The sequence below is a fragment of the Lepidothrix coronata genome, unplaced genomic scaffold (genome assembly GCF_001604755.1).
Source record: "Lepidothrix coronata isolate B3197 unplaced genomic scaffold, Lepidothrix_coronata-1.0 Scaffold120, whole genome shotgun sequence".
Taxonomy (NCBI): Eukaryota; Metazoa; Chordata; class Aves; order Passeriformes; family Pipridae; genus Lepidothrix; species Lepidothrix coronata.
The window spans coordinates 350,208-377,526 of record NW_016690300.1 but is presented as its reverse complement, the minus strand read 5'-3'; the positions used below and the strand labels follow the sequence as shown (position 1 = coordinate 377,526).

At 42.5% G+C, this 27,319-nt stretch overlaps 1 protein-coding gene and 1 long non-coding RNA gene across 3 annotated transcripts in view; one reads left to right on the top strand and one right to left on the bottom strand.

Moving 5' to 3' along the window:
- Nucleotides 1-898: 898 nt before the first annotated feature.
- The window catches only part of LOC108502528, a 75,477-nt gene continuing 49,056 nt past the window's right edge, over nt 899-27,319 (bottom strand). The window contains exons 5-6 of one of the 2 annotated variants that reach the window (XR_001876508.1): nt 6,743-6,887; nt 899-4,630 (exon numbers count right to left, since the gene is read on the bottom strand). This is a non-coding gene — a long non-coding RNA (uncharacterized LOC108502528). Of the gene's footprint in view, nt 6,888-27,319 lie in introns of both variants that reach the window. The other variant, XR_001876507.1, reaches the window with a different exon arrangement.
- LOC108502527 (vesicle-associated membrane protein 2-like) overlaps nt 11,930-27,319 on the top strand; it is a 52,795-nt gene continuing 37,405 nt past the window's right edge. The window contains exon 1 of the mRNA XM_017825545.1: nt 11,930-12,157. Within this exon, the coding sequence (XP_017681034.1) occupies nt 12,156-12,157 (2 nt within the window). The 5' untranslated portion in view covers nt 11,930-12,155. The remainder of the gene's footprint in view (nt 12,158-27,319) is intronic.

The following is a 27,319-nucleotide window of genomic DNA, read 5'->3' as shown; positions in this document are numbered from 1 at the left end:
AAACTGGAGGCAGGAGCCTTGACCTCCAGGTGCAGGAACACCTTCCCTCAAGTACCAGCAGGATATTGCACAGAATGAAGTTATTTTGTGTTGTGAGGTTTTTTTGGATGTGATTTTTGATGCAGGTTATAAAAGTACTTGAGATAAGCAATAGGATTTCCTCACCATCTTCCTTGAGGAAGGTATTTAGAGATTAATAAGAAATACTACTTCTGCTCAGTATTTGTGTTGGTTAATAGCCCTTGAACGGGCTGTGTTGTGTTTGGTTGTCTTTGCCTTTGCTACGCTTACTCTTGGCAATGAATTAGTAAGAATGGGGAGAGGAAGTCAGAAGCCTGTTAAATGGTCTGGTTTTGTGTTTGGCAGCAGAGACAATGCATTTTCCTCATGTAAATTGATCTTGGTCTTCAAATAGCTGAGAAGATAGCCCATGTCAGAGGAAAGCCTTCCAGGCTGACATCTCAGGGGTGAACCTGACAGGAAGCAGTGTTTATAGGGTCACCAAGGCTGATTTTGTGATACCTTCATGTTAAGCTCTGAGTGGAGTACTGGTTTGCTGAATTGTATTAGCAAATAGATCACCACTTTCTCTGGTTTTCATCATATTTGCTACAGCCTGTGGTATACAGACTTTGATTCAGAAAACGAACAAATAAATAAATAACTGCTTTGTGAAAAGTTGGAAGAGACAGTCTGTCCTTCGCATTTTGTCATCCAAGAGGAAAAGACTGGAATTTTGGCACATCAATCTATTGCTTATTTGTGTACTTACCTCCCAATATCCAGCTGCAGTATTGAAATGGTAAGTTCGTTTGGGCTGAGTGGGATCATATTATTTTAGACCATTTACAGAATTCAGAAGGCATCAAATGGTCAGATTATAATATGAGAGGTTAAAGATGTTTGTAACAGTAAGGAGAAACATCACCTTTTTAAATGTGGAAGCTTTGGAAAGGATATAGCTTTGTGCGGCTGTAGAAAAGAAACATAAGGTACAACTTTGATATCAAACATCTTCAGTTCAGATGGTCTCATGTTATGGTAATTACTTTTCTCCAGATCTACTTCTAGTCTGCTCTGTACATGTCAACTGAAAAAATTACTTTTCTTTCTCAAGGCCTTCATTGTATCTGGCAGAGGAGAAAGCTACCTAGGCTGCTTTAAAAACCAAAACTGAAATTGGGTATATGCAGTGTATATATTGTATTAATTTATTCTAGTTTTCTTTTGATTGTATGAGTACTTTATGGGTTTGATTTCTTTACCTTGAATCTTTTGATTTGTGAACAAGTGGTGACAACTGCTGCTTTTATACTCCTGCTTGTCCTGTGTTGGATTTACAGGGAAAGAGCTCCCATGGATTTGCCCCTCACCAGTGGAGTTGCTTCCTTTCCCTTTTATGCTTGTATCAGTTGTGTTGGCAGGGGTCTGTTGATTGTCAAGTCACTCACATTCTAGTGAATGCCTTTGATGGAGCCCATTTGTGTATTTAATATAATAGAGTCCAATGTTCCTCTTAAATTTCCTCAAACTATTGGAATCAGATAATTAAGGAGTACAGGCTCTTAATAACTGATATGTCAGGGTATGATCATAGCTTTATTATTTAGGAATGATTTCAAGCCCAAATCTTTTAAATGTGTAATCAGTATTTCTATTATAATTCTTTCACAATATATTGTATTAATATAATTATGTGTCTTGAGCCGGCTTTAAAATCTAAAACTGAAAGCCTGTGCTCACATAACATGTTCCAGTTTTTGGCAAGTTTTCTTGAAATAATTTTAAAAATTTCTTGTCTGGCATAAGAGCTGAGGGGGTGGAGCTGTCCTGATGGATGAGTGGCAGTCGGTGCTGCCATAGAGGTTGCAGAGCTCCCTGGCTCTGGGATTTCACCGTTTGCAGGGGCCTGTGGGGTTTTTGGAGACAAATGTGCCTCGTTGTGCCGTGGCTGGGGAGATCAAAGTCAGGCTAAGCTCAAGGTAGTGGCTTTATTGCCTGACCTCAATACCACACACATAAACCTGTGTATGACAGGAACAAACATGGTCTCACAGTACCAGGCAGATCTCTGAAGCCCAGGAAAAGTGCAGTCATTTAACAGCTACTGAGAAAACAAGGACCATATTAGCTTGTGCTACCTCAGCGCATAATGGAAATGTTGTAGTTGTTCTTCCCAAGCTTGACTTCATGACTGATAGAGGAGAAGAGTGGTGCTTCTGCAGTGCTGGTCAGGGAAATGATTTACCATGTTACCAGCTGTCCTTCAAACAGGACAGGAAAACAGCATTAACTGGGGGGGAAGTGAGGAGAAGAGAAAGTTGCTCCCTAAAATGAGCTGGGTTTGCACATTGCTATTACTTAGATGCCTTTCCAGACTAATAGCCCCTATGAGGAGCTTTGCTGTGTGTCTTCCAGCAAGCCACAAAGGAAATCCCATCAGGCAGGTGCTGATAGAACTATCCCCTCTGGAACACTTGGCTAAAAGCTCAACTATGTCAGCTATTGGAACTGGTTTCACTGTAGTGGACTGTGAGATTTAAAGTAATGCTGCTGTGATGAGCTAGTCCTTCATCCTTTCAGTCTGTCACCTTGCTCTTCCTCAGGTGACTATCTGGAGACGTTTCCTCTGGATTGCTTGATGAAGAGGGATGAGGATGAATAGATATTTCTAAAGTACTGGAGTGGCTTATTCTTAGGAAAGCTGTGAAGGATCACAGCTTAAGAATAGCAGTCACGGGGAAACGTAAAAGGTTAATTCTGGTTTGCCAGGCATTGCTTGGCTTTTATGAAGCAAATGAGCGGAAGCTACAATCAAGCACCATGGAAACATGGTTTCTGAGGGATTAAGGCCCTTGTAGCACAAGGATCTTCTTAAGATCTAATTTCTGGCTTTAGAAGTCTGTGTTTGGACAGGAAGTCTGGGCACTTGCTAGGACACAGAACCAGTGAAGTCTGGGCAGAAGGGTTCATTCCTGGTAGCGGTTCATTCCTATTTGTAAATCCTGCCTCAGGTTTTCTCCTACCTATGGAACCTAATGGGCTTTGCCCTTTGGGCTTTGGACAGCTCAGTCTAGTTTCTGAAATGGTCTCGGTCTCTTGCCTAAGGAGCATTGAGTGTTTGACATTCCATAAAGGGAGCTAAGCAGTATTGTTCAAGATACTCTGGAGCACAGGAATGTTGTATATGTGGCTCTGAATTCCTCCTGTTGAAATTGTTTTCTGAGGAGGTGGAAACAAAACACAAGAATGGATGACATAGCTCAGTCAAAGTACTCCCTAGGGATAGAAAAAAAAATCAGGATTCCAGTCCCCTTACCAAACATTCATTGGAACAAAAATGGAACAGCTCCAAAAGGGGAGCAGGAAGGACACAGAGAGTCCTTAGGAAAAGGATTAATGAAACAAGTCCAGACTTCCCAGCCTGTGTTCTATCTGCTTGGCTAAATAAAAGAACCCTTAATATCAATGGCTATGGGACACTAAGTCTGTTTAGCCTGTTAGCAACCAAAGAGTGAGGAATTCATCCTGCATATAGAGTTGGCCAGTTGCCATGGGAGGAAAAGATGTATGCTGCTAAACTTGGGATAACCTATTCCAGAGGCTACTTCCTCCTTTCACTTGTACTTAAGAATTCCAAAAAGATAAATAGTTTTATGTATGCCTGGACCTTAATGCCACCCACCCCTACCATTGTGTATTGGCCTATTTGGAGCTGCACTACACAGTTTTAAGAACTGCTTAAAAACTACAGTTTTCGGTTTAAGAACCTGAAGAAATCTTATATACTTTGAGAGTTGTGATCCTTGTTGCTTCTTTTAAGGCAAGATGCTGAATCATAAGAGAGGTGCTGAAAGCCTGTGAGAGGTCAGAAATTCTAGCAGGGTGTTTGGATGTGATCTGCAGTCCTCATGGCCTTTAGAAAGCCCCCTTCCCCCATCAAGTGCATACCTGAGTTAGTTAATTTAAAAATAAAATGTTTAATATTCCAGACCACAAACAATACTGAAACATACCAAGGCATTGCAAGTAAGAGCAATGTACCCAGTGTTCTGCATGCAATAGTCACGTCCTTCTTTGCAGCTCAGTGGGATAATCTTGTTTCCTGGAGAGAACAAAGAAAACTGGAGATTATTTCTGAAACAATTCCTTGTCCTTAGCAGCTGAGAAACTTTTAGCTTACAGATCTTTGCTTGCAGGGTGCATGCTGGTTAAATTACTGCATGTGCATCTGCTGTGTATAGTGTGAGCTACAGTATGGCTGGAATTGCTGATGCTGCGCAGGCCGGAGACCCAGTGAGCCTGAGGGATCCAAGCTTTAGCGTTTGGGATGTGGTTGGGTACTGGCAGGGTACCCACATCAGATCTTTAATCACCCCTCTGCAGTCACAGGTGGGCTGTGGCTCCTCCCCTGTCATAGTGGTCGAGCAGGCTGTGGGCAATGAAGCCGCTCTCCGAGTGCAGGGTCTCGCACTTCCGGCAGGTGAGGATCTCGCATTTCGGACACATTTTCCCGGAGTGTGGCTGCCTCAAAGAACAGATTTCCTCCCGTGCTGGCTTCAGCTTCTTGGAGCCTTTCCTGTGTAAACATCTCCTCTTGTCTTCAAAAAGCTGACTTCTTCCCTGAGGGCTACAACAGTCACAAAGAGAGGTGACAAGTTCAGCCTGTGCACTTCCTAGGGCAGCAGAAGCAATTAGTGTGTGATTTATGAACCCTTCCACAGGCTGTACCTGTGACACACCAGGAGCAGGTGCAACGTGTGGTCACCTGCAGAAAGCAGGAATGGACAGAAAAAGGGGAGTCTGGCTGTGATGGCAGGACAAACCATTAGTTTTAGAACACAGAATGATTAAAGGATTTCCATCATTTAAACAAAACCATAAACCAGTGATGCCAGCTAGCTAGGTAGGATCTTTAATATGCAGCTTTTCTGTGGGTGATTGTGGCACAAGCCTCATGTGTTTGCATGAAGACAAATTCCATACAGCTCTGTGTATCTAAATTACTGGCATCTGACCTAATAGGCCTCCCCCATACCATCATAAAGGTTCTTTTTCCACTTGTGTGCACTAACAGTGCACACTAATGCTGGCCAGTAGATAAGCCCTATATTGCACTGACCTTGAACAGAGATGGAAGAGCTGAAAGAAAAGGTCTCTTGATCAAATTATATACCGTTGTATTTTATATAAAACAGTGCTTCAAAATCAAGCAGCTAACCTACGTAATCCCTTACGAGAGCTCACAAATCAGTGCTGAACTGTAGAAATGATGTGATTTGGCTGTACCACTGTGGGAGTTCTGTAGGCCCTTGTGGCTTGAATGTGTTTAAAAACCACTGCCATGCAATGTGTCTGTAGAAATATCTCCAGTAAGGTCTGAAGACTGACTCTTTCCATTAATGTGAGAGCACCATGGGAGGAGGTTCCTATATTCCTGTTGAATTTCTTTTTAATCTTTTTTTCAAACTGGGGAAGTCCATATTTATCACTGACACAGAAGGATCAATGTCTGGAAAACATGGTTTTACTGCTTTGCATTTGTCTGCCCCCTGAATGCACACTTCAGTGAAATTATGAATAACAGAGGATACTCACAGATGTAATTCACTTTTTGGATGTTTGACTATGTTTCAAGTCCAGTTCCTTAGCAGTGCAGCAAGATAAATCCCAAAGCCAAGGCCTTGGTATTAGTTGTGCTGCAATTAGATCAGTCTGAGAGAAAAATGTGGCTCTCAGGTTCATTTCTGGCTAGTGTATTTTAATCTTATGTCGAGCCTGTAACCAGCTGCTGTGGCTATCAAGCTTAATGTAGTTAGCTGAGTAATTGTGGAGACTTGCGTGCACTTCCTCCTAAGACGGTAATTTCATGATAATTATCAAAGACAGACTCTTTGTAGGAGATCTGTAGGGAATGCAGGTCTTGAATGAGAAAAAACAGTTTTTGGAAACCCCTCCTGATCTTAGCATGATGCATACACTCAGTTTAATTTTTGTGTTAAGGAAGAATAATATGAATAATATCAAGTAGAAAGACCCAAAAAGAGAATTTCAAACCCCAAATGGATGATTATAATGGCTCAAAACTAATACATGCACAAAGCAGTAAGCTCAAACTGACTTTTACCTCTGCTTACTTTTGTTGAAAAAGGAATAGTTTTGTGTTGCTTGTCTTTTTGTTTTGTTTTTCCTTTTCTCCTTCTAACTGAAAAGTAGTAACTATAAAGGTACGATTGTAGGAACACAAGCAATAATTATGCTCTGATTCAAGAAACTTAGTAGCACTGACTTTGTTGGACAGTGATTTTTGCTGCTGCCCATACACTGCCATTGCCCATTACACCCCGGAGTTACAGCTGTCAGTGCAACAAAAACTGCAGCATTGTTACTCCTAGACCAGTGTCCCGGGTTGTCGGGCTGGCAGTGCTAGTGTGTATCTGGAGGAACAGAGATGCTGCCTCTCTGAATCTCTCACTGTGGAAGCATTGGAAAATGGTTATAAGAGGAACACACAGACACACAAGGTTTGGAGACATTCATTTTGTGTCTACTTCTGCCAGTGACTTCCTAGTTTTAAGGTCAAGTTGTTTAATTAGTCCATAACTGTTTCCTTGTTTGTGAAACAGTTAATACGGCAGAGCTAACAAAAGTGTCTGTGTGGCTCTTCCAGAGCTGCTCTGGAAATACTTACAAAATTTCTTGGTTAAAAATGTATACAAAATATAATCTGGGATGTACTTACAATTTATTCTTAGGAGACCCAGAGAAAAGGCTCAGTCCAGAAAATCTCTTCTTAAATAGCCGCTCTCGCTTTTTTCGGCCGTGCTTCCCATCTCCTGCGCTTCCTTCCATGAGGTCCTTCTTTCCTTTGTGCCAGCTCATTTTATCTGTCATAACAACACCACTTGCTTAGATGAAAACAGAGGTCTGAGTAGCTTTTCAAAAGCCTCTCCCTTGCTTGTTGTACCTGGCGAAGTCTGGATGTGTTACACTACCTGCAAAGGGTCCTGGTTACACGGGAGGTTCAGTTGAGATCAGGGAGCAGCTGCTTTCCATCAGATGAAGCAAATACCTGCTCTGAAAAATCCTGCAGACACAAGGTGACTCTGGGTATTCTTGCTCTATTCCACGTAATTATGGAAAGTAGGCTTGGACATTAAACATAATGAATATTTCCCTCTACATGCTCTCTTTCATGATGAAGCTGGTTGCTTAAACCAAGAGCAGAGGAGGCTCGTTTGATAGAAGCGAAGAGCCAGGAGCCAGTGAAACAGCTTTGTGCAGAGAACAGAAGCAGTGAAACAAATGTGAGATGGAACAAACACTGCAAAGCAAAAACCAGAACCCTGAAAAGATGAAGAACCAACTGGGGATTTTAGTTAAGGATTGGAAATTGTTTCCTTTTTCTTTTGATAAAGCAGTTGATTAGGCTGCATTTCCGCGTTGTGATGCTTTGTCTCCAAGAATTATCCCTTTGGCCTCTCTGATTGAATTAGTCTCTCTGTGCTACATTTGATACTTGGTAATTTCATTAACTTTTGGTTGCTTGACTTGGAGGGTCATGTTCACCCCCTCCTATGTCTATTGTCTTGTTCCTGCCTGTTAAAAATATTTTCCACAAATCTTCTACACAAAATCACACAAAGTTTGTGGGCTTAAAAACAAAATTGACAATCATTTTGAACTTTTCTGCTTTTACTCTTCATCTTTTCTCTCCTTGTATGCTGCTCTCCCCTCAATCTCTCCCAGCCTTTTAAGTACAGTTCTCCATAACCAGTTCATACCTTAGGACACACACAGGCAAGAGCGACTGGGACTCACTGTACAAATGCTTTGCAGGATCACACCTTGAAACAGTTTTAAGTTGTGTTATAATCATTTACCAAAATTACATGGTAATACACGTTAACGAGAAACTGTAAATTCCTTGAAGGAACATAGAGTGACACACCTTGCTGCTCAGGCTTGGTCATGAGAGACCCAGTGTTTTAACAGAACCCAGGTAAGTCGGACTTGTATATCCCACAGAAATGGCAGAAAAGACCATTTATGAAAGGAATTACAAAGAGTTCACTGACCTGTAAAAGGAAACTGTCACTAAAGTATTGCTAAGATGTGAAGGAATAGAAGTTGTGAAAGAAAGAAAATTTACACACCTCACAATTACAGATTTTGGGGTTTAATTGGTGACAAAATAATCTGCAAATTCAAGACCCATTTTAGGCATACAGTGGTGCTGAGGTGAAGCTCTGCAGAACAGAACAATCTGTGTCTGATAAAATCAGCAACTGGGGAGGCAGACATCTACCTTGCTTCTGAGAAGGGAGCTTCAAAGGCTTCTCACTGAAGGGTCTTTCAGTACTGATACCACTTGTCTAAAAGATCAAGAGAAGATAATGTAACATCGAAAATAAACATGTGAAAATTGGTAACAAAGCACTGAAGATACTCAGATCTTTTTTTAAGCCTTTTAGACAATTTTTGAAAAATTATACTTTGGACATGTACAGTATTTAATTTCTCTTTTAAAGATGAATTTGTCTGGCTATGGGGAGTGTAATTAGTTCTAATGATGTGAGGGGAAATCCTTCCATACTTTAACTATCTGTTTAAAAGTGTTGCCAAATCAGATCTGAATACCCAGTATTTGAATAATTGATTTATTTGCCTTGCTTTTCTTCTCTGCTTAAATCTTGTGAAACTTGACTTGTGAAACTGCTTTCTATCTACCAACCAATTGTTCTCACCTTTCTTATCTAGCACTAATGGAGTTGTTTTGTTAATGACTCTTTAAAATGGGGATCATACTTGCAGATCTGGGAGAAAATATGTTCCCTTCAGATGAAGATCATATATCAGCAATGGACAACATTTTCAGGAACCTCATTGTTGTATCTGTAGGTTGTCTTTAGTTCATTATAAGCAAGGTGTAGTACCTGCAAGACTTCAGATGCCAAAACTGATCTGCACAGATGCTGGTTGTTGATGGCTTTCATTTCTGGATGTCCTGAGCCGTGTATTGATGGCTCTGAAACTGCCTTCATAGATAAAATTTGACTTCAGGACAAAATATGAATTATGAATGGGGTAAAAAAAACAACAGCAACAGTTTACAAAAGACTGATTGTTTTCCCTACCCAAGACTGGCAGGCTGAAGATGCAGGAAACTCTCTTCCAAAAGCAGAGCATTTCCATGGCCATCCCTCCAACTGTTGCAGCCGTGATTCAGCTGTTGTCCTCTGGAGTAAAAGTACCAAACAGAATAAGAGGTAAAATCTTTGTGGCAGGGACTGTCATGCAAACACACAGAGTAAAAGATGCCAGACAGGAAAGGATGTCTGGAGAGAGGAAATTACATGAATAGCAACTTGGGGAGAAGTTCTTGGTGTCTGCATGATGCAGCTTTTCTGATCCACTTGTGTGTCTTAAATGTATTTTCAGCTGTTGGAACTAATTCTGATCATATTATTTTGCCACCACAGGGTGTCTCTGCATATCTTCTTTCACCAAAGGCTTTGGTGTAGCCTTTAATGGCAGTCTATGAGCTCAAGGAAATGTAGGGCTAAAGGAAAATGTCCCCCAGTTTAGCTGTGAATTTTCTTCAGGATTGTGATCTTGGATTGGAGTGGTGGTGCCTTCATTAGCTGGTAGGAAATTCTTCTTTAGCAGCCACAGTCCAGTGATGCTATTTAATTTGGTTTTGAGAACTCTCCTGTATCACATCAGAGAAAGCTGTGGCCATATACTGTGGTACACTGTTCCAACTTCAGCCCATTCTGCACTCTTTTCACAAGGTTTGAGGTATTATTCCTGTACTGACACGTTTCTATTAATTTTTAATTTTTCTGACTGCCATTTCACCTTTATGCTCATGGGTGTATTTTCTGCTCCCCTTCAATCAGGATAAAGCTGGCGTGAAGTCAGCATAGACACTGTATCATGTGCTCTGGATAGTTTGTATAATAAAACGTTTTAATAAGTTGGGTTTGGAGTCTTCCAGGGGATTTTTTTTGAGTCTTTTGAGCTTTGGTCTGGCATCAATACTTGTTCCACCCTCCACATAACAACATGAAGTGATAGCACAGAAGGGGCAGGAAGATCTAGATAGTAGGTCCTTCTGTCCCAGAAGCTCCTGGCCTCACAGCCTTGCATGACTTTTCACTTCCTCAGTATGTGAGCATGGTTTGGGTTTGAAGACTGGTAGCAGGTGGTACCTGTACTCAGTGTATGCCTATGTGTGGGTGTTGGTGTGGCTGTGTGCTACAGGGGTATCAGATAAATGTACCTTTGTCTAGGATATCTGAAAAGTAAACCATCCTCATGAGGGAAGATTGTAGAGGAATACCAGATGAGAAGTGCTGAGCTAAATAATCTGTGGATGGATAAAGCTTAAAGCTAGTCAGGAATCTTTTGACTGTCGTCAGGGCATATCAGTTGGTTGAAACTCCATCTTTACATAGAGAAAATCCACTTTGATTTTTTTTTTTTTTTTACTTCCATCAGAAAAAGCTTCTCAGGGCCAGGCTATTATGACTGCAACATGTGAGCACGCCCTTAGTGATGTGGTCAAATGTAGACAACTAAGGCTCAAAGTGACATTTATTCATTCATGCAAATGATTACCTTCATTAGAAGAGACAAACCCTCCAGTGGCTGCAGGTATGATGAGTCTTTAATGCCATGAGGAAGCTCTCAGGCAGCAGAGGGAGAGGGGAGAGAGGTTCCTGTGAATAAGTCACTCTGAAGAGTTCCACCATTCCCCCAAAGGTTTGGATCCCCTTCAGAGCTGACAGCCAAGGGCTTGCATCTGTGACAGCATCTGAGCCTGGATTTAGGCAATAGCTGAGTGTCCTAAGGTCTGGGCTGTGTACCACCACTGTGGGTGTTGTCACATTCCTTGGTTACTTTCTCCATGAAAATATTCAACTGATTGATACCAACTTTAGAAATTGGGACTGATGCGTTCCTCATCCCTAGTACCTGTGTCTTTGCCTGTTACTTTGAGGAACAATTCACCTTTTCTTTGACTCCCGCATCAAAAAACACAGATTTTATCTGATGACACTGTTGTACTTTATCTCCAAAAGGCACCTCGAGATCTGAGGTCTTACTTACAAAAGCTTCTCTGTGTTCTGGGTAAGCCCTTGCCTTACCCAGATACCTGGGTTTAACAGCTTGTGCTATCTGTCACTGACATTGATGGAAAGGCAGTGATGGCTAAGGTATCTTTTTACAAGGAAAATGGGAGAAGTTATCACCGGGGACAGTGATGTTAAGTGCCACTTCTTGAAAACCTTTCTTCTTCCTTGACCTCTGTTTAGAGTATATGATGGCTTTGGTTTGAATCTAAAGGAGCACGTTCTGCTTCAGAAGAAGTTTTGTGCTGTACAAGGGTGTGGGACATGCAAGGGAAGTGCTGATGGTAATGAAGGAGTTTCAAGGGCGAGATTGGATGCCTGGGCTTAGGTTGAGTGTGAGGTGAACTTAAAGCCAGGAGCACAGAGACTTGGCAACTGCTGTACTTCATCTGAGACACAACCATTTCACAATCAGTGGCTGATCCAGTAGCTTCTCTGTCTCTGGGTTTGCTCTGTGTTGTGGGTAGGCATTATAATCCTGACAGTTTGCCTTTTTTCATTCACGAGTACTCACCCATGACAGCATGGATTGAACAGCAATACCTTTCGTGCTTCTCTTCCTTTTTTTTTTCCCTCTCTCACTCTCTTCCCTCCCCGCCCTTTCTTTCTAGAAAAGAGAGGGAGACAGAAGGTGGTTGCAGAAAGACAAACGTTTTCACGTAAATCCCCCCAGGCGTCCTGGCTGGACTGAGCCCCGCTCCGGTGACCACACCCAGCCAGACGCTGCCTGCTCCGCACGGGGAGGAGGCGGGATGTGGCAGGAGCCGGAGCCTCCGTTCGCGTTCGTCACTCCAGGACTTTCTCCTGGCTGGCGTGCGGGTGGGGAGGGGGTACCTCCGTGCCTTGCCTCTATTTCCTACCCTGTGATAAGGCGCAGGCATGCTCAGTAGCCGGTGCCTACCCCTCCTATCTCAGCAACAGTGCCTACAACAGTAGGAGAGCGTTGGCAGCAGGCGCGGAGCCGGAAAGCCATCTTTGCTGGAGAGGGAGGCAGCAGACCCCGCTCGGCCCCTCGCCATGTGAGTACCGGGGGCCGCGCCCGCCCCGCCGGGACCGGCCCCTGGCCCGGGGCTCGGAGCGACGGGGAGCTGCCCTGTTGCTTCCGCAGGGCGTCGGTCCGTGTGGGGGTGTGCGGCGGGGTGGGGTGAGGGGATGGGCACAGGGATGGAAGGTGGGGAGCTGCCGGAGCCCCGCGGCCGGCACCGTGAGGGTGCGGGCGCTGGGAAGGGCTCGCAGGGCGGGGGCTCGGCGGCAGCACCAGCCGGGTCTGGCGTGCCTGCTGCTGCTGCTGGTGACCTGCGAGCGCTCAGAGGGCTCGCACTGCTGCTTATCCAGCTGCCAGGCAGCAGCGGAGAGGTTTATTGACACGTTTCTAGCTCGGATTAATACTGAAAAGGAAACGCTGGGCCAAGATCCTCAACAGGTTCAAGTCAGGATTGTTCAATAGCGTGAGTCACGCTCGGAGGTGCTGCTCCACAGCAAATGGGTCCTGTCTGCTTTCACTGTTTAATGAAACGTTCTCTCAAATGCTGGCTATCTGATAAGTTCAGCCTCAGCATCTCCAGTACCAATGGCTTCCTGTCAGCAGTGGTTGATAGTAATCTGTTCCTTCTCGTTTGCATCTCTCCGAATAGCTCTTCCAAGTCTTTACATTTAGCATTAACGAAAGCACTAACGTTCTATGGTAGGCAGTGATGAAACCCCCAAAGTCAATTCTGAAACCAGAAGTGTGCTGAGGTAAGTAGGAATTGATCAGACCCCTCTTCACTCACAAAAGGATTCAGGCAGCTAAATGCATCATTTTACTATTGTCTCAATTCATTCTCAGTGACTCTTAAGGGACAGCCAGAGAAGATGTCTAAACCAGTCATTTGTGCTGGTATTGGGTGATCTTTGAAGAACTGGAGCTTGGGTGATGCAAAGAAGGTGAGGAGTGCAGTCTTGGCAGTCTGTGATTAAATTACTTTTAAAATATTTCCAATGACCAACTGTTTTTCATGAAGCATTTTCAAAATAAAGTCTACAATCACATATTCTGAAATGTTGGCTTTTTTCTTTAATGCTATTTCCTGTATAATATCTCAGATAATAAGCTTTTGTCCATGATGTCCAAAGTATTTCCAAAGCAAGGAACTCCTTGGAAGTAAAAAAATTGCTATCTAATAGAAGAATCCTTATATAAACACTGAAGTCTATCTAGTAAACCCAGTTCATTGTAACCTCCTGTTGCCTAGCTGTGTTTAGACTGAGCCAGGTGATGACTTCAAATACTTTTATCTATGTGTGAGCTGTTCTTCAACAATTAATATAAGAGTTTGCTGTTGCAGTTCTATACAATTTAAGCTGTTCTGACACTAAGCAATAATTGAGGTAATGTTTCATGTAATGTGTACATGTTTCAATCTTGGTGTAAATAGGTATTTGTGATAGCATTTGTAAATGAAGCAGAATGGATGATGCTAATATAACTCGGTCATACTTCTTCTGTAGGAGATTTGCATCAGACTTCTGACAAAAGTTAGAGGAAAAAGGGAAAGCAGTTTTTGTGTAATTTGGCAATATAGACTTTCAGTTTGATAATCAAAAGAAAGCCAAGACAAATAACTAGCTTGTCATTGGCAGTGTCAGTCGGCTTCTGTTTCATTGCCTTATACTGTAATGAAAACTTTTCTTTGAACATCTATCTGCATGAATATCATGTCCTAGTAGCTTCTGAGCTACTGATGAACAACAGAGATAAGTGTGTATTAGCTACCAGCTTGTAGCACCAGCAACAGTTGTAGTTTACTGACTATAAGAGCTGGTTGCTAGTGAGCACCAAATGCTCTGCAGAGGTTACTCTGCTGTTAGACCTGTAAGAGTGTCGGGCTCCTCGTGTGCCTGTACAGCCGTGCACGTGAGACACGGTGCTGTGTCTTCAGCTGGTGTGAACTGCTGTTCATTAAGATCATCTTCACTGGGTCAAATGCCAGCTCCATCTATCCCATGTCCTGTCCCTTAAAGCAGCTTGCAGGGAGTGCTCAGGGAAGAGTACAGTGGGTATGCAGTGGTATTCCCAGAATACTTTCCCAGTTTCCAACAATTTAAGGCTTGGCAATGTCTGAACCTGAGGAGAGTTCTTTGTATTTCATGACTCCTGATGAGTTTTGTTCTTTCAGTAAGGTGTTTAGTTGCTTGGTTTGCAGTGTCCTGGGGCAAGGAGCTCCACAGCTGGACTGTACAGGGTGTGCAAGCGGCTTCCTGTTGGTTTTGAGCTGGCAGGTAATAGGTTCCTTCTGATCCTACTCTTGTGTTGGAAACCAGAGAAAAGTGTTCCTTATTCACCATGTTTTCTGTGATTCATGATTGTGCTGTGTATCACTCCAGCAGACCTGCTTGAGTTACATCAGGTGGGAATCTGTCCCTATGGCCTCTATCACAGTGAGTACAATCCAGGGCAGGTGAGATACATTCAGGTTACAGATAACTTTCACTTTTGTGCAGGCACAGAGAGGAAACTGTGACATCAAAAGGTTGAATGACAGGAGAAGGATATAAAAGGGATTTAAAGCAAGAACGGAGAAGGGTTGCACCTTGCTAGTGCAGCTGAGAAAATTGTTCCAGGTGTAAGGAAGAGCACACAAACTTATTTGGAGGAGATGTGAAGAGCAGTGAAGGAGATGAGAACAAAATGGTGCTCAAAGTTGAGGTGCTTATAGGACTTGTTCCTCCCTGGAAAACAGACCAACAGCAGCAGGTCAAGTATATGGTTTTGTTTTTTTTACAATAGTCACAACTCAATAGGTAATTATATATAATAGTAGCTCACAGCATCATGTCATCTGTTGTTTACAGACAGGTCAGTGACCAGACAGCAGGGTGCTTTTGATTACATTAATCCAATACAAATGTGCTCTATTGCAGGGTACAACTTTTGTGAGACAAGCAGCAAAGCAAAGCACCTGGCTCTCCCTGGGGCAAAATTGTATCTCATTCCTTGGGTAGCAGTTAGAGCTTCCTAAAAAAAAATCCTTCTGCCTGTTTTAGAGCAGCAAGGGATACATCCTGGAGGGGATGGATGGGATTTAAATGGTTCCAGCAATAGTAATGAGTCTGTTCTTATTGAATGTCTATTCAGTTTCTCAGAGAAGAATGTCATGGCTATGGTCTCCTGCTGTTAGTAGAGCAGTACTTAGCCCTGCTTTTGTGGGCATAATTTTATAAAACTTGACAAAATCTCCCTGCCCTTCTCTTGTACTGATCAGCAGAGACAAACCAACTCAGTGCAGTACTCTACACAGTCCTGATCCACTGCTTTTAGGGAGTTTAAGTGGCTTACAGAGGTGCATGCAGCTAGTGCATGTCCTAGGAAAGTCTAACAAGCATGAAATGGAGGGATAAATTTTCTAAGTGGTGCAGCTGTTCCGTGCTGTAGGTGCCTGTATTCCCTTAGAAATATGTTTTCCAAGAGCTCTGTAAATCCATGGTGGCAGGAAGATTTGAGTCCACTGGAGCTCTGGGGCTTTTACACGTGGCAGGCACCTGCCTCAGACCCAGCCAAGCTAAGTTCAATATTGACATGTGCTGACATTCTGCCTCCTCCCTACAGTCAGCCAGAGGGACCCAGGGTTTGAGAGTCTTTTAATATTGGTTTACACAACCATAGCTAGGAAGGAGTGGGTTGTTCTTCTCGTTTAAGGGACGTAATGGAGCTCATAGTGAAAATAATCAGGCTGTACTCAGGGCTGTGTACATGAGAAGAGGATGTTGAGAAGGGGAAAGCACCCAATTTTCAGCATGGTTCTATTTGGACTCTTGTTTGCTGGTTCTAAGGCTAACAGCTCTTGAGGTAAGAGCCTTGAAGTAAGGGCATTGGGAATAGGAGCTGCTTTTAATCTGCTGCTTTGAGACATTACCAGAGGGGTGTTTATGTTTTGTTCATTGTTTGCTTCCCTTGCCTTGCTCTCTTCTGGCATCATGCAGACACAGATCATCTTCATGTATTGCTTTAAAAATAAATGCTTCAACCTCCCATGAAGTGTTATTCCTGATACACTCAACTTGCCATTTGAAATAAGGGTGGCCCAAGTAGGTCATGAATCTTTTGGATGCTTGGGTGATGAATGTTTGAAAGTGTAGAGATCAAACTGAATGGTGTCTTGAGGACCTCAGTGAAGAAAGTAATCTCAGAATGGGAGCAACTGAGAATTATATGTGACAAGTACACATGTTCTCCAAAACAGGCTAATGTGAGGTAGATGAAACCCAAATATATTTAGTTTGGTGGTCCCTTCCTTGTGAATTAGCTCTCATTTGTTCTGCCATGCACCAGGCATTGTTCCTGTTGACTTACAGGCATTTTACATAGATAGTTCCAGCTGTGGAGGACACTTAAAGTGGCTGCACTAGAAGGTGAATTGGTCTGCCAAAGGAACATAGCCCCTTTTTAGGTGCTGTTTACATAATTAAATATTAATTGTTCCTCAAAAATTAGGCCATAGAGCCATGTTTGTGTGCACATGTGTGTACAGGATGTTCCCGGCAGGAACAGGCAGGGACAGCTCTTCTGCCACCATTTGTAGGGTGCAGAACACATGGAAGATGCTCCTTGACAGCTTTAGCCAAATGTTTACAGTGCTCTGGAAGGGGCAGGACAGACTGTCCCAAATAAGTTCAAATTGACTGATCTGTTCGTTTTAAGCGATTACGACTGAGAATATTCTCTCCCCTACGTCACTCGGTGTTCTCTGCTGTCATTATTCATAGAAATTACCTGCAATTAACTGGGCTGGAGTTTTAAAATGATGCCATTCTCTTTTTCCCCGAGGTCTGTGCTTGAGCCCTTTAAACTCTTTTCCATTATTCACTGAAGAACCATCAAACGATCGCAAGGCTTTTTTTTTTAAACTGCTCAGTTATGACAACCTTATGTTTTTTCAGTGTAAAGAAGTAACTCATTGAAATAGGGCTGTCTGTACATTTGCAAGTGTTTTGTCAGTTGCAGTTATGTTGTAGCTTCTGTACTGGGTGAAATAATGAGAATGGAAGTTCCTGACCAAATGATCTGAATTATGTGATCCAGTTCCATGATCTTTTCTGATGAAAAATTTAATGAGAAACATAAAAATATTTATATTTCACAATAAATGAGAGAAAAATTTAATTTGTCTGGTTTTTAACTTACACCCAGACTCCGTATCACAGGGTCAAAAGAGAACTCTTCTAGAAAATAGAGTTTTTCCTATGAACACCTTTTAGAAGATAAAAGCCACATTATTGCAGGAGTTGTGGTTTGTTTGTGTTTGTTTTTTTTAAAATACCTTCTGATCTTTTGCAGTGCACTGTCAATGTAAACCAGTAAATATATGGGAATGGTTTCCAGTATGTGATCACTGCATATTTGGAAGCACCAGAGAGCTGACAGTTTGTCTTTATGAGGAGTCAGTGCTGTGAACTTCACTGAAGGTTTTAGTATTATGCAATATGTCATTACTATGCCGAATTGAAGTGGCCTTTGCAAGTAGCTGGAGACAGAATCAGAAGTGCTGGGTGGTAGGAACACACCAGAGACTGTGATGTGTCCTGCTTCATCCAGTGGTGTCCTCGTGCTGGAGTCTAAGTAGGCAAGCAAGTGTCCATAGAGTTTCCAAAACTTCTTACGGGGTCTGTAAAAGAGCTGAAGAGAGGAAATGCACAGCAGCAAGTGTGGTACTGAACTCTTCTTAGGCCCTGATACTGGGTAGGTGCTGATTTTCTTTTAAGATGCTTACACAAGATTCAGATGGGAATTTATATATTGACCTTTTAAAATTTTAATTGGAAATTTAAATTTGAAAAATGAACAGTATTGAAAATGCAGTCATTGTAGCAAAAAGGTTTTGGTTATTTCCTATTCTGGATGGAGGAAAATGTGTTATGTTACAAAATTATCAAAAGATTTCTTTGCATTGTAGGAAATAAAGTTGCAAAATTTGGTTTGAAATAACTTCTTTAAGGATTGTAGTGCATGTGTTCAGGAGAAATATTTTGCAGACTGTTTTGGGAGATACTGAAAAATCTGACTGGATGATGTCCTAAGCAAGTTCATCTAATGGGCTCTGCTTTGAACAGATGGTTGCACTAGATGATCTCCAGAGGTTGCTTCCAACCTCAGTGCTTCTTTGATTCTATTTGAAAAGGTCAGTCCAAATTGAATATGTTCAAGCTAATTAAACTAACGTTTGGCTCTTTCCCAAACATTCAAGATATTGATGTTTCATCCATGACAACTTGGTAGCATTTTGATTTTCAACCTGTTGGCAGTGGATGCCACAGAAATACCTCTAATAGAAGGGGAAACCATATAGCATTCAGGAAGGGAGGAAATGTGGGAGCTTAAAAAAACGTAGATCGCTGGAATGCATTATTAAATTTGGCTTAAATGCAAAAGTTCATGTTCCTCCCACAGAGAACAAAACCCAGGTTCCCTGCAAGTGAGCTTTCTCATCTTTCATCTTCAATGCCATCTGCTCTAGCTTGGTGTCAGCTCCCATCTCCCTACATCATGTCTTGCAAGAGCTTGGTAGCTTGGAAAAAGCTATTGTTCGGTTCCCCTGTAAATGCTGCCTCAGTAGTGCAGTGATAATTTTAATAAAATTATGTATGCTTATATCAAGGTAAGGTGTTCAGGTCCATAACAGAGGAGAAGGAAGTCTCACTGTTGTGTGCAGCACACAATAGGAATCGCTCGCAGCAGGCAAGGTTAGCAAGGAGTGATGTGCTGGCCAAGGCAGGAGTTGTGACCCACTGCTACAGAGCTGTGGCTTTTGCAGCTGAGTTTGTAACTTCTGGAAATGGTGGGTTTAATACCTGGTTTCTCCACCGAAACAGTGGCTGTTGGATGAGCACAAAGGACTGTGTTGCATCAGGGCATGGCTGCCAAGGTGGATCCTGGTCTGTGGAGCTGTGCAGGAGCTCACTCAGCAGAGTAGGCTCCTTATATCCATCCTGGTAACAGCTTCCTCTTGTTTCTGGGCTGTCAGAAGCAGGATGGATCCTTAGCCCAGTGTCTTCCCTGCCTCTCCACATCTCCTTCTTCATACTAGATTTCATGTACCTCTGGAGGAGAGGTGAGGAGCGAGTTTTCCCAGTGGGCCGTGCAAACTCCAGTTCTTGCTGGAATCAATCTCTGAACCTGCAAAATGAGCGATCCACCCAAAGTCCTTAGTTCCACTGAAACGTGGTTGCCTATGTAAGAGCAAGTGTGCACCAGTGAAGGAAAGGACTTTGGAACTGGCTCCCTAGGCTTCTCGGCATCTTCTCTGCACACACAGAAAGGCAGGGGAGCTGGCTCTGGGATGTGGGGCATGTTGTAATGCACTCATTGCCTTTTTAGACACCAACGTCCTGGATCATGTGATGTGTCAGTGTTTTAGAAACATAAGGGTCCCGATAAAGCTTTCCTAGAAACTATGAAAATCAGTAATTATCCCTAAACCCACTTGTTATCTACTTCAAGAGGTTAATGGTTAGAAATTGCATTTGTTCATTTGAATTCACATACAAAAATAACTCCTCTTTATCATGCTAGTGAATCTGGCCCTACGCAAGGCCTTAATTACAGTGTGCTGCAGTAAGGCAAAGGGCACTGCTGCTTGAAAGAACAAACCTGATCTGCTCTTACCCACCAGCTGTTGGCACGGAGTGTTGTATGGGTTAGTGTTCTCTAGATTATTTTGGAGTTTACAGGGGAATTCTAAGCCTGTACATTTCTTATTGCTCTCAGAGATCCTGAACCACATTGAAACAAAGAGGCAAAACTTTCTCATGCCCTCTCTTTCCTTCTCTGTCCCTCACTCTTTTAGGTTGATCTGTGGGAAGTCTTCCTGAACTCCAGCTATGTTTGCTGATAGCTCTGATAGAGAACAGTTCCCCCTTCTCTTTCCTTCATGTGTCTCCAGTAGTATCCATTTCCAGTGTACGCACAGAAAGAGTACCTGCACCCAGCACCTGTCACCCATGGTGGCAGTTCAGGTGGGGAAAGGGGAAGGAAAGCAAAGGAATGAAGAGCTTTAATCAACAGCAGCAAAAACATCACAAGTGCACTGAGTGACAGAACAGCCCTTCCAGAAAGTTCTGGGTATCGAGTTGTTTCCTACACTTCAAAAGCTGACTGAGATTTGATGATGACTTATAGCCCACCAGCTTACCAAGAATTTCAAGGCAGAATTCTCTGAGCTGGTGTCAGCACTGTGGTTGAAAGACTTTCTGCTGATTGGGATCTGGGGAGAGCTCAGCTTTAGAGTGGGTACTGCCAGGATGAATCAGCAGATATCTTCCTGGAAGCAATCAAGTCTGGATATCCCAAGTGTTTAGCAGAGATCCCACCAGGCTATAAAAGTCTGTTTGTGAAACGTTTGACTTCTTCTTTCCAGCAGGGAGCTGTACAGTCATTCCCTGACAGCTGAGATGTTTTCTCCCACACATACATGAAGATCACACTGTGACATTTTTCAGCAATTTCGTTTACTAGATGATATAAATACAAAAATATTCCAAGTCACTTAACACCCTTGCTGCTTTTTTCTTTGCATTGAACATTTTAGGAGGACTGGGAGAAGGGAATGGAGAGGCAGAATATGCCCCATGTGTCTTGGCATGTTGACACTGACCACATTTTTCATGTCAGTCTCAATTGCTTCTTCAACATGAAGCAACACAGCCTTCTGTCTTTCATCTTCATAACTGATGTGTGGCTTCAGCAGCAATGTTAAAGCAAAGACCTTTCCACCAGCATGTTCACTGTCCTTGTAGTGACAATCAGTTCTATGCAGTTGACTCTAGGGGAGAATGAGCAGATTTGATTAAGTTCTGTGCAGAGACTGAGATGTTTTAGAAGTAGAATGATCTCCTAACAGAAATCACAGCTGACAGGTGCTTTTCTTGTTTAACCCCCACCTGGCAAAGACAGAGTTATGGACTATGCCAGTCGGTGTTTTTCTTGTTGCTGACTCCCAGGTAGCTGTTTGCTGAAGAGCTCCTTCAGCACCACAGTTTGAGAAATAAAGACTGTGTTCAGTCCCGAGCTGCCTGTCCCAGCCCCTCCTGTTTCATGAGCAGTCTGGATGGTGAAACTTGCCATGCAGAAAGAAGGCACTTTGACTAAAAAATAACAATTACAGAGTCAAACACTATATATTTGGGCAGAGGAAAGACCTTAACAAGTCAGATAGAGTGTGTGTGTCTGTATGTAAGAATCAAGAGAGGGTCTGCACCTTGGAGAAGGAAGCAATGAACCCAGAGAGAAGAGCAGAGTTCTTCTCAAAAATAACCTTGTTCCTGTGTGCTGTCAGTGAACAAGGGGTAGCAAGATTTCTGAGTAACTTGCTGTAATCTTGGAGGAATCTGTAGTTCTTGTAGCAAGTGAAAGAACTCCAGAAACCTTATGTTTGATTGCACTGAATGGTTGCTGATATTGAAGTCCTCTAGAAGTTTAAGTGCTACCTAGCAAAGGGAAAAGGAGTCCCAGAGGTCATAGCTGTTTAAGAAGCTAAATCCAAAATCCCCAGAGGCAACATGGCTACTGACTGTGGATCAGGCTCAGCTCAGAGCTAAATCATTCTGTACAAGGTACTTTCACTTTGAGATGCTGCAGTAGCATTGCATAACTTGAAGGGAAACATTAAAAGAAAGTAGCAGAAATTAGTTCAGAAGGTAACTAACTCCCAGTGAAATAAGCATTACTTACTCTCCTGAGTGAACCTGAAAAAATCCCCAAATATTATAAAACATTAAACATTTAACAAAACCTAACCAGTGACTAGCTAAAAGTTCATTTAATTTAAAGCTTCACTTTTTTTTTTTTTTTTTTTGGTAGTTTGGTGATGGTGCTTGTCTCTGTGTTTGTTCTAGCACTGCTTGTCTACTTACAGTAAAGGCAGCTGTTTCCACAAACTGGACCAGAGTAGTTGTGCTTCAGTGTTTGGATATATGTAACCATTTGCAAAACTGCCTTAGTCAAAGGATTTTTTGCAGAGGCTTATGTTTGTTTCTGTTACCTTTGTTTTGCTTTGAACCTGACTGTGCAGGTTGCTGGTGGGATTTTGCATGTAAATAATGAAGGAAGGTACTTGATAAAGATTGCTTCCTCTATTTGAAAAAATTATCATCTAGGATTTAGGATAAAAAATGAGAAACTCTTCTTATTTGAAGGGTGGTAGGGAGGTATTGTGAGGAGCAGACAGGAGGTAGCAACTTGGTGAGGGTATGGAGGAGGCAAATATAGGTGTTTACACTTGCAGGCTGCTGCACTGAGCCAGCATTCCCTCTCCTGACAGCACAGTCACAGAACAGTCTCTCAGCCAGGTGTCTCAGGCAGTGACTCACTCACTGAATACAGCTCTGTTGTTTTCACTGTGGTCCCTTGTTAACCTGCAGATGGTCTATCTCAAAACCTGCCTGCTCCTGCCATTTCCCTGCTGAATGTGACTTGTATTTGAGAGTTTTCCCGTCCTGAGGTGGCTTGATTACATGTTGATTACAGATTCATCAACCAGCAAGCATCACTTGCAGCTCCCAGTGAGAGAGGGCTCCTAGCCTAACTCCCTGGGAAAATGGCCTTCCGTTGAATCTGACAGTAACATGCATTTTGGAAGTCTAGCAACAGAAACATATCAAACAGCCTGTCAGTGGTGACAGGAGACAGCACTGCAGTAATTCCCTTGTGTTGTCAAACAAACAAAGGGAATTCCTCTGCTGTGAGCTACAATTTCCTTTAATTTGGCCAAAGTAGATTAATCTGCATTTATTCTTCTTGGCTGTCTCTTTGAAAGAATAAAGTCGACAAACTTGGCTCATTCTTTCATAACAGAAAAGACTGGTTGTAGGCTGAGGTCAGAAGAAAATTAATTTAGAATATGTGAGGAATTAAGGTGAGGGCCTTGACTCATTCTTATGGAACTCTTTTCTTCTGTTCTGCCAAGCTCCAAACTTGTAAATCCTTCTTTCAGGAGAAGTACAGAAAACTGAGAATTGTCAGGATGGAGAAGGCTTTTTTTACTCTAACCTCACATCTCACACGACAGCATCCTGGGTGCCTCAGCGCTTGTACCAGGCACATGAGAGGTGGTGTGACCTCTCAACAGACCTAGCAAACAGCACAATACTAGCTTGTAATAGAGACTTGAAATTTTAAGCAAAGCTTTCTTTCTCAAACTCCTTTAATTAGCTACTAGGACTCTAGATATTCTTGCTATGTACATGCAGAGGTAGAGGGGCGGGCATGTTAAACCATCCTTTCCAGTTAAAGAGCTCTTTGGACAAAGGCTGACTGTCTCTGTACTGAACGTGTACACTGGGAGTGCAGCAAAGAGAAGTAAGATCTTTGTTCTACTAAAAATGGAGCAACAAGATAAATGTCCCTGTGCAGGAACTATTCCCTGGGCAATACCATTGCTTCTACCGCTAACCCTTGTTTGTACATGAACCCTGTAGCAGCTACAGAGAGACAGAATGAAGAGGACACGAGGACAAACTGGGATGTTCAACCCGTTGTTACATCAGACATCACATTGCCTCTATTGCACAGAGAAAGAAATCAGAGCTATCTCTGTCCTCCTATCTGCGAAGTGGAACACAGGGAAGAAATAAAAAAAAGATTCAAGGACTTTGTTTAGTCAGTCACTAAAGTAATGGAGGGTGTTTGGAACTGGGAATTTCTTATAGTTACTGCCATAACCAAGACAGGTTCTTCTTGAGGAGCCTTTACTTTCCCAGAATGTAATGTATTTTGTATTTCCAAGTACAACACAGATTTTATATAGAACTTGCTCTTGGGTGTAGTCAGATAAATGCTCAGGAGGCTTAACTCAGAGATCAAAAGGACAAGTAAGTTAACCTTAGAAGGATTAGGAGAGAAGATATTAATACTCCACAAGAAGTGTGAGATTTTTAGGTGAGAAGATACTCAGCACAGGAACAAACACCTCTGCCTAGGAGCATGCAGATTTTTTTTTTCAAATTGCTGATGTTTCCAATGACAGTTGCTCTGTGCAAATGTGTGTAGAGAAGGCTTAGTTTGGAAGTTTCCATGATGCTGTGCAAGGGCTGTTCTGCATATGAGCATTATGATGCAAAGCATGTTCTATTTGACAACTCGGTGTTTTGCTCTGTCTTTGGAAATAGAGCCCTGAGAGGCTGATATTTTCTGCATATGTGTGCATTAGATGGGTTGTTTTGGGATAGGCAATTTGTTTTGTTTATTGTTCAGACTATCCAAAATGGAGAAGCTGTTTGACAAATTCAGATGTTGGAACCTAGCATCTTGTCTTTGGGGTCTTGTCTCCAGGCCATCGGGGTGGCTCTTGTCCCCGTTTGAAGAGTACTTGTTTCTTGTTTGCTTTACAGAGGACATGTTGTTGGTGCTCATCCTTTCTGTGAGGAGATATCCTTCACAGCAACTTTAATGGCAACAAACCAGTTAACAACTGTTTTAAGTCATGTGTCTATAGCATCAGAGAAATTGAGAATACATTTCATAGAAGGACAGTGTGTGGCTGTTGACTCCACAGGAACTAGACCTGTTCATGAAAGCTGAAGGTCATGGACTGTATAATACCACACTAGGTAGAAGAGGATGCATCCAGCAGCTTTCTCTTTCCTCTTTGTCCCAAATCTGTAATACACAGTTAAGTAAAGCAAAATGATTCTTGGAATACTGGCAACCTCAGCACTGCACAGATTTACACTGTGTAAATATTGACAACTGAGCCAAAGAAGAATTAAAATCTTGGAGAACTAAGGCAAATATAGCTGTATAGCATATATTTAATGGATTTTTTTTCCTTCAGAATTAACAACTGTTAATGGGAATTAAGAGAGAAGATAGAGCATCCTGGTTTATATTCAGTAGCATAAATGAGTAAAAATGATTTATGTAGTTCTCTTGCATTCTTATGATTGTCTCAGAGCTTTAATGAATGTCTTCCCTTTGCTGATATACTCCAAAATTATCGCACCGAATTGAGTTAGTGTGGGATTGCGTCTCCATCACAATGCTCCAGAAACTGATATTTTAAAAGAAATTAAGACTCTGGTCCTCTTCTTAAATGTTTTTTCTGTCAAAGTACTGGGTGAAAAAACAGACTGTAAGAAAGAGCCCTTAGCCAGTGTTTGGCTGGGAAAGTGGCTCCAGGCTGGTGGCTTGTGCTATTCATTTTCACCTGCAAACGTGCTGGTGTTTGGTGATACAGGTGGTATTAAGTACCAGTTAAGTGGTGAGAGAAACAGGGGAGCAACATGTTTTAATGACGTGACCCTGGTGGAACGAAAGATGTACTGGTCCGGTGAGGTGCATGGAAAGTGGGTTACTGTGGTAAATCATAACCATCTCTGCCTTGCTCTTTCCTTTTTGCCTCTTTCCTCACCCTTGATCTATGACTAACTGACTACCTTTGAATATCTCTGCTCTATTGGACTACTCTGCCTCACAAACCCTTTTGTGGAGCAAATTTGCTCCAGCAGTGTGTGCACACTATGTGTCTTTTAGATTTCTCATCAGAGCCATACCTTGTGCCATTAGGAATAAAGTTTGCTGGCTTGCTTCTGATTTGAAATTTGATTTCTTAAATGCTAACAAATTGAAAAAATAAAAAGAAAAAAGCAGAAAAAAAAGCAGTCATGCTGTGACATGTGAACGGAACAGAAGCTATGGACTGGGAAAAATATCGTCTGACTAGAAAAGATCTTTGAAGAGAGAAAATAAATTCCCTATGGAAAGATCAAAGCACATGAAGTTAATGGATTATGACAAGGTAAAAAAATACCTGGAGAAAATAGTAGGTTCAAACATAAAAGAGGGAAATAGGAAAGAGTGGGGGTTTTGTTGGAGATAAAGGATAGTTAGATGACTATCTAAGTACTTAAGATTATACATTCTAGCTAAAGGGCTATTAGTGGGAATAGGGATTTTTTTCCTTATGTCTAGTGCAACATCCACTTATGTGGTGTCAAGGTAGCCTTGGAGTTGCAGTCCTGAATTCCTGCTCTATTGCAGTGCTCTGTGCTGGTGACTACAGCCTAATGCACCTTGTACTGCAAACAGACCCTCTCAGACTGAAACAAGACTGATGTAATTGCAATAATTCTTAAAGTCACTTTAATAGTCTGAGTAGTTCCTGCTAGGGTCAAAAATGTATGGAGTTTATCTCAGAAAAAAAAGGCAGAAACCCATCTGGTGAGCTAGGAAATATTTATGGGTGTAGAGCTCTAGAAAAACTTTTGTTCACGTTACTGTTACCAAAGATCATCTGTACTGCTGTAGGTATCTGTGTGCCTTCTGCACTGCTGCAGCATTTGATGCCTCACGATCATGCAGAAACAGAAAACTAAAGCTGAGGTACAAAGACCCTCAAAGATCTCAGTGGCATGCACATCAGTGGGGATCAGAAGTTTGAAATGCCTCTCAGGAGGATGGGATCAGGTCACTCTGTCCAAGGCTGTGCTGGGCTTCTGTGGCAGAGCAGAAGCTGCCCCTTACTTCTCCCATTTGGACACCCTTCCTTCCTTGGGGCTCACCACAAAGGAAAAGTCCCAAGGGAATTGTGCCAGTGCTTTACGTGCACGAGGAGGTTCACCTGCACTAACTACAAAGTGGATCTACTGAGGGACTCAGCCACACATCTGTAGGTGTGGCTCCTTACCCCTGTGGTTTATTTCTCTGTATATTTGAGCGGTTGAATCTCCACAAACCTGCTGGTTGTTTCGTAGATGGACACTGATGTCTACAGTGAGAGAAAACCCAACATCTGTGGCCTGTCCTTCTTAGCAACACCTGCTTGCCCTCTGTCTTGGGTCGGTTCCTCATTTGCCTTTTCACAGTTTTTAAGAAACAACCTATCCCTCTTGTCTTTCTGTCTACAGAAGTTTGTTTTGATAAAGGCAGTGGATCTGTATAGTGACCAGAAGTTTGCTTATGTGGGTAACCTCTGTCTTAGTGACCTGATGGAGAGCTGAGCAATCCTGGAGTGCATTTAGTGCTTTGCCTGTGGCTGTGTGCTGCGAGAGTGGTTACCAGATGGAGCAAGAGAGAGATTAAGGTCCTGGTAAATCCTTGTCTCCCAGCCCTCTCTCCTCATTAATGCTGCCTGTGCTTTGTATGTGCTCCTGTGCTGTTCCAAGAAGTGGCTAAACTGACAGGCGATCTGTGTTGCTTCCAGCTCACAGGC